At 37.2% G+C, this 7,427-nt stretch overlaps 1 protein-coding gene across 2 annotated transcripts; it reads right to left on the reverse strand.

The window, feature by feature from the left end:
- Positions 1-1,053: 1,053 nt before the first annotated feature.
- Positions 1,054-6,564, reverse strand: LOC142519075 (protein OBERON 4-like). Of its 2 annotated transcripts, XM_075621967.1 has the most exons (3): positions 6,299-6,564; positions 3,020-5,920; positions 1,054-1,943 (listed from the first exon to the last, which is right to left on the reverse strand). In XM_075621967.1, the coding sequence occupies exons 2-3, from the start codon at positions 5,895-5,897 to the stop codon at positions 1,372-1,374; spliced, it is 3,450 nt and encodes a 1,149-aa protein (XP_075478082.1). In that variant the 5' UTR covers positions 5,898-5,920; positions 6,299-6,564; the 3' UTR covers positions 1,054-1,371. The 2 variants fall into 2 exon arrangements, with proteins under 2 accessions (XP_075478082.1, XP_075478081.1); XM_075621966.1 differs by having other exon boundaries at positions 3,020-6,564.
- Positions 6,565-7,427: the final 863 nt, after the last annotated feature.

Genomic DNA, 7,427 nt, shown 5'->3' on the forward strand with positions numbered 1-7,427 from the left:
AAGATTATGTTTGAATGAACAGATAAAATATGGATTCATTAACATTCAGAGAACCCCAGAATGACTAAATATTAAAAGCAGATGCATCGTCGAGCAAATTGCACGGATGTAAATCAACAAACAAACAAAACCAAACAAGGAGGAAATAGTTCAGCCATATAGCAAGCAATATGGGCAATTCCTATTAACTGTGCATGAAATTATTGAGCATTAACGTCGAGGGATCAAGATTTTCATTGGCCAAGTGCTACTGTTTTTCATGGATTCTAGGCAGAGTTACTCCGATATGCAGTCAGTCGGTTGTTTATATAATTGCAATATGAATTGATCTTGGAAACCATTAGATCCAGAGTGTAGTTTATAATGATCCCTCAAATTTCAGGCTTCAACAATATCGATAATGTCCCATTTCAACATTCAAGAGGCATTCGGTGGTGATGAATTCATGAAATGCAAAAGAACACTGACGAACTTAAATTGCTAGCGTTGTCAGACTTGTCACGGCAATATGACAAGTTATCACTCCCCAACTATGGCAGAAATTTTAGGAATCTGCGAAGCACTATGCTGGCTCAAAGCAAAACATATAAAGGAATATGATCGTCGAATCTCATGCACAAATGATTGCCAATGCTCTTCATAGCCCCCATTCAGATTCCTCTAAGGCTCTAACCTTTGGTTTGACGTCAAATTTTCTTGATTATACTTCTGTTTTTTTCTTAATCATACCTCTGTTTTTGTTCAGCGAATCAGACATCTAAGAACCACTGATTTTATGTCTGGTCAAGTCGGGTGGACTTATCCCTACTTCTATAAATGATATATTAGCTTTATTGATTTAAGTTAATGATATATTTATTTTTAAAAAATAAATAAATAAATTTGTGTAAAATCAGTAACCCAATTCTGCCGTATAAAAGACATACTGAATATTGGTTAAACTAGAGCAAACTCAGATTCACAAGAAACGCTACAGCCATTTAGCTTTGTTTTCATTTTTCTTGTTTCACCAATATAAAATCACAGAAGAAATGAAAGACAGAAATCCAAGAGGACTAACAAGATAGATTATCTGTTCTTTTTGTTGAAAGAAAGTAGCTTAAATTTAGTTTCAGATACTGATTACAAACAACAGTAGCGATGAACTTAGACTTCTCATTTCTTACCGAATTTTGTCGAAGAAAATCGGGGTAGCTACCATCTGCCTGGATTCTAGTCAGCTACTTAGCATAGCACTGCACTGCACAGTAGTGAATTTGGGAAAAGATATACTTAGTAGAGCACCTAATAGATACAAAATGCAAGGATAATTGCAGGCGAAACTTCAGAAATATTGAGGGATTCGCAGTAAGATGAAAAGCAGCATGTTGATCACGTTGGAAGGTTCCTTCTCGTTGCTTCCATTTTCAACAGAAGGTCTTTGATGTCTGATTCCATTCTGATTCTCATATTGAAATATTCTTGATAAGCTCGGTCCAGAGCTTGGAGCTCTTCCACCTTTTGTTTTCGCATTTCCTCAGCTTCTGACAAACGCAGCTTTGCGATCCGGCTCTTGTACTCTTCTTCAATCATTTCATCTTTTTTTATTGAAATACGCTTCAGTGCTTCAGCTTCCCTTCGAGCATCGTCAGCACGTGTTTGAAACATATTTGCCTCCGCTTGTTTGACTTTTACAATGCTCTCTAATTCATCGAACATCGGTTCTTTTTTAGTATTCTTTAAAAAGTCCATGGTCATCGAGTATTTGTCATTCCTTTTGCTGTCAAAATCAGGAAGCAAATGGATAGAGTTTTCAAGGGGCGCAACCTTAGTTGGACGAATGGATTTTATCCACCCAGTCCCTTGACTCCCCCCGGCACTGCCATTGCTGATATTTTGGTTTCTTGTCAACGAGTCCTTTTGAGCTTCGATAGAAATACTTTTAGTCCCGAGTGTTTGGCTTTCTGCAATCAAAGGAAGTGATTTTAGCAAATAAATGAACAAAATAAAAACAACACTACTATCCATTTCATATAATTCACTTTCTTTCAATATAATATTACTTTTAATTTTACCTTTACATCCATCCCAAAATAATAATAATAATAATAATTGTTAAAATTTATAACTAGCAAATATATTATTGAAAAATCATACCGTGTGGTTAAAAATATAAACAAACACATGTTTCATTCTCTATACATTTTCTGAAAACTAATTTTTCAGAAACACGAAGCTCCAGAAATGCCAGAAACATAAGCAAACAAAGCCAAATATTTCAAGGCCATACAAAGTGGGGAGAAGTATCGATAGAAGATGAGAAGCTCTCAGGATCAAAGATATCTCCCAGGCTGATACTGAGGTTTTATATTATCACTAATTCAAACATTACAAGCTCGACAAACCAGTAAAATCTCAAAACTAACTCCATAACATATCAAAGAAAAGAATTTCAAACTAGATGAACATGATCCAGAAACTTGGTTTCAATGACTTCATTTCCTCATATTTGAAGTCTTGATAAGAAATTTCTTTTGAGTTTCAAGTAAGTAATTCGTAGCAGTGTCGATGAAATAATTACAAGAAAAAAAATAAACAAGAAAAGAAAGTAAGGTACAAATCGAAGAATTGGCTTCAATTGTTCAAATAAAATCTTGATGTCTTTCTTTCCCTGTGCGTAGCAGTTTGCACAAGTCAGGAAAATGTAGAGGGTTGAAAATAAAGTATAATGAAGATCACCAAGATTTTACAGAGAAAGAGCATGTTATTTGTGGCCTGTCAAGTATCCTGGTCCGCGTGAAACCACAACAAATTTACCATTGATTGTATTGCTCATGGTCATGAAAAACTTGGGTTTCAGAACTTTAATTAAGAAAGATGTTAAACACAAAAGAAAAAGAAAATATAGATTTAGTCCGGATTGATAGTGACACCATTTTCTAAAAAAAACATGTTAAAATTTGCTGCTTAAACTCCTACGTAGTATGTGTAACAGAAGTAAAGTGTTAGCAAGACAAATTAACTCAAAAGCAAATCTCACCAGAGAAAAAACTCAAAATTTGATTTTGCACATCCTGAAGCGCAGCTCCATCAGCTAATTTAGATGACATCTGGTTGGCAATTTCATGCAGCTGTTTACCTCTTGCATCCTCACTTGCACAGAATATTCGTCTCACATATTCAAGTTCCCTCAAGAGGTTCTCAGTCGTCCATTCTTTCACAAAGTTACTGAAAACTTCCTTCACAAAACCAAACATCTCGGAAGGATGCTCACAGGCAAGACAATGAAATTGCATTTCCAAGATGCCATGAGCACCTGTTGCACTCCGTCCGTTCCTGATACGCGATTCTCTTAATCCACAATCTGTATGGCACCAATGTAGGCATACATCGCAACCAACCCAACCGCACGTGTTGGATGCCATGTCAAACTTCAAACATACAAGACACATGCACTCCCGGCAGAAACCATTCTGATGCACACATATTTTGCAGTCACACTCATCGGCAGGTAGAAGGCTCCGGCAAGTGATATTTCTACATCTACTGTATAGAAATATCTCGGCCAGATCGGCAGATGGGATTTCGCATCCCTGTAGAAGATATTCTCGAAGCCCTGTCTTCAACGCCACCAAGATCTCCAACTGAACACGATGTGCATTAGTTAATGAATCCAGGGTAAAGTCTACCCTTTTCCTCAATGACTTCTGCAAAGCACTCAGCTGCCACTGCTTAGCTTGATTCAAGAAGATGTCAGAGACAAACTCCTTCAACAGCATCACGTGCTGTCCAGTCATATCATTGAATTTCTGGGCCATTGTACGAATAGGTTCAGAAACTATCATAGTAATTATAGACTCGGCAAAGTCAGATCCAACAACTGATCCATGATCTTTTTCATTTGGGTTATAATTATTGATTCTTAGTGATCCACCACCATCTTTCTCTGGCAATAATTGCCTCCTATCTCTGTGATATTCTGGTCCATTTTCAAGCGATCCAACAGCCTGTGCTCCAGATAAGTGCTTGTTAAAACTCAACTGTCTATCAAGCCCTATTGGTAATTTCTGGCATTTCCCCATTTTCAGCTGCTGTAGCTCAGCTTGTCCAGTAGAATTACCTAGAGATATTTGAGACTGGCCGTACAAGTTATTTCCTCTGGATGATGTGCCTAGATAAGCTGGAACTTCTTTATTCTTATTCTCATCTACTGACAAAGCGTTCCAATCCACCCCGTGAAACAAAGGTTTACTGCCAACAGATTGCTCAAAATCAAATGCATTATGGGTCAAGGAACAGCTGGGATTATGAGTGAACTGCTGAGAACCGGAGAAGGACATTGAAGCAGTAAATCCATCAGAATTTGTCCGGAAGGAGCTATGAAAGGATTGAGCACTTCTGGCATGACTAGGAGAACCAGGAGCAGGAACTCTACTCTGAGAACCAATGGGATATAAAACATTTGGCAAGCTAAGGGAAAGCTCAAGTGCCAACTTATCATCTTTCGGCTTATTGTGACTTGATTGCTCAACTCTCTCTTGCTTCTTGATTGGAACAGAGGAGAAAAATTGAAATCCCCTGGTACTGGGCCCTTCAGTTCCAGTATCTCCAGATTTTACAAGGTCCATTGATTCGTTTTCAATCTCCAAATCAGTTTCTGTAAAGCCAGCAGAGTTAGTCAATATGGCAAGGCATTTGCCCTTGTCCTTCAAACTTTTGGTTGTTTCCTCAATCAAATGTTTATCACCTCTTTCTACAAATCCCACCTTGCCATTCATACCAGGATCAACTGCCCGCATTTCAAGATCACCATCCTTCCCTTCCTTTTGCTCTAGAAAAGGTGATGACTTCACGTCCTCATCGAAATGTTCGTCTCTTCTATTCTCCATTTTGTTGCTGTCGAGCTCATTTTCTCCAATTGTTTCATTTTCATCTGTGCTTCTGGTGGTCTTTGGGGGTGTTTTAGAGGTAACCTGACAATCTGGTAATTCTTTATTCTTGTTCACGACATTTTCAACATTGTTATATAATCCACATTCAGCTTGCTTCTCACAGCCACCCACTACATCTAATTTTTCTTCAGACAAAGCACTTGCTTTGCCATGCCAGGTTTCAGTGTCAACACAATCACTGAGTTCCTTTTGTGAGGAGTTCAATGGTGCAGCATCTCTATCTTTAATCTCTCTATTAGTCAAAGAGACTGGGGGTTGTGGATCAGGATCCAGTTCCCCTTCTTCTCTTTCACTGCTCCGACCACTACTTTCCACGGGCAGGTCTTCAGATTTCTTAAATTCTACACCCTTGGACTGCTCACTGCCAGAGTCCTTTGACCAAGCTGGGGATTTCGCATTCCTTGGTCCCTGAGGAGACTTCGCCTTACCAATCTCCTCAGATTCCACTCTACTTCCTCGACCTATCTCAGTGCCATCATTCCTAGTCCCATCGTCACCATCTTTCCCACCTACAAACCTCCGCCATGCTGAAACACTGCCCTCCCTCCTCGACCGATCCCTCTCAGACCTAAATCCCTTTGGAAAATCTCTCCTGGGTCCACAAAAGCTCTCGGACCGATGCATCCGATCCATTGCATAACCAGCCCGTGGCGAAGAGCTAGTAATACCTCTCTCATTCCCATCTCTATGCCGATCATAACTCTTCCTTCTATCATAACTTTCTGAATCATAATCTGATCGCTTTCTGACCAGTCTAGAGCTCTCTCTATCATCATCTAGATGTTCATACCTAGATGCTGAAGAAGAAAAGACTTTTCTCCCACTGTCAGAAGATTTGTAATAAGTGTTCCTATGCGAGGAAGACGTACGGTACAAAGCTGAATCCTCGTCCCTCGTTCCCCAGTCTTTCACGGCACCCTTCTCTCCAAATGAATTTAGATCTTCACTTGACCTCAACTTCTTCATACCGTAGACCCTATAATCAAGACCTACAACCAACAAACACCGCCCAACAAAGTAACTAAAAACCCATACCTTTCTTCCCTACATTAAACACAAACCACTCCAGAGTCGCATAATTATACTATAATTCATCAACATTTAACAAATCAAACCAAAAAAATGTTAAAAAAAATCCCAAGGTCAACTAGTTAAACCCACAAGCAAATCTTCAATTCCTACCTAAACCCGTCTCCAAATAAAGACAAATAAAAAATCCAACTTGTTCAACAGAACAGAACCAAAAGCAACAGCTCAACCAAAAATCTTAAGCTTTGCTAACCCTAGCTTCGTCCACACATATCCCCCAAAAATCTCCGATTAATAACAAGAACTCGAGATTGAGGTGAAAACCCAGATTCAAATACCCTTTGGAGAGAATCAGAAGATGCCGGAAACACTCGCTGGAGATGAAATCGCCATGTGGATATTGTGTTCGTCGGGGGTATTTTTCCTCTGAGCAGTCAACGAAGGCTTTAATCAGTGGGGTAGGAGTTGAGAAAGGAGACTTGGATACGCCATGTGCGTAGAGCGCACTGGTCAAGGCACTAGGACAAACTAAAAGGAAAGATGCTTAGGGTGCGCAGTGCGCCTCCTATGCAGGTTAAAATGGACCAGGAAAGTCAACCGTATTATGGAGAAACTTTGACGCGAAGCAAATAGTTTCCACATAATTCCATCCGTCCTAATTTATACAAATATATTATTTTTTTATGTCAAAATATTTTATTTTATAAATAATTACAACTAATATTTAATTTATTCCCAACTATATTATATCTATTAAAAGTTTCTGAAATAAAATATATAAATTACTTGTTTATTTTAAAAAAAACTATGTGAAAATATTAAATATACATGCATATATAAATTACGGACAAAAACTTGTATGAGACGGTTTCACGGATCGTATTTTATGAGACAGATCTTTTATTTGGATCATCCATGAAAAGGGTATTACTTTTATGCTAAGGCATAGTTTGGTACACATGATAGGATAAACATGTTATATATAATATAAAGATAAGCTAATGATAAATAAAATGTAGGATATTATATTTAATGTTTGGTATGATTTTAATAAGATCGATTATATTTTTATATGAGATTGTAATGACAAAATTAACATTATCATAATAAATTTTATAATTTCAAAGTTGTTGTTTGAGTTCATATTTTTTACTTGTTCTTGTGCCGATAATGCTTGCATGATTTATTTATTTTTACGTAATTTTATATATTATATAATATGATAATTGAGGCTTTGATTTTGTGATTCGAGTCAAATATCAATTTTTAAGGTTAATCGAGTGATACTAATAATTTTATTGAGATTTATAAAATTATTTATATAATTATCTCAAATTCATTTATATAATTATCATATTATATAATATAAAAAATAAATAAAAAAATTTATTTGAGGGCTTTTTAAAAAAGTACCAAACATGAGATAAAGAAGATTATTTATCAATCCCTCCCTTATCCCATGTACCA

The sequence above is a fragment of the Primulina tabacum genome, chromosome 11 (genome assembly GCF_025594145.1).
Source record: "Primulina tabacum isolate GXHZ01 chromosome 11, ASM2559414v2, whole genome shotgun sequence".
Classification (NCBI taxonomy): Eukaryota; Viridiplantae; Streptophyta; class Magnoliopsida; order Lamiales; family Gesneriaceae; genus Primulina; species Primulina tabacum.

Bases quoted from the DNA above. Each gene is read 5' to 3' on its own strand.
- LOC142519075 (XM_075621967.1), bottom strand. From the start codon at position 5,897: ATGAAGAAGTTGAGGTCAAGTGAAGATCTAAATTCATTTGGAGAGAAG. The intron at 1,944-3,019 runs GTGAGATTTGCT...CTTTGATTGCAG, and splicing joins AATTTTGAGTTTTTTCTCTG to AAAGCCAAACACTCGGGACT.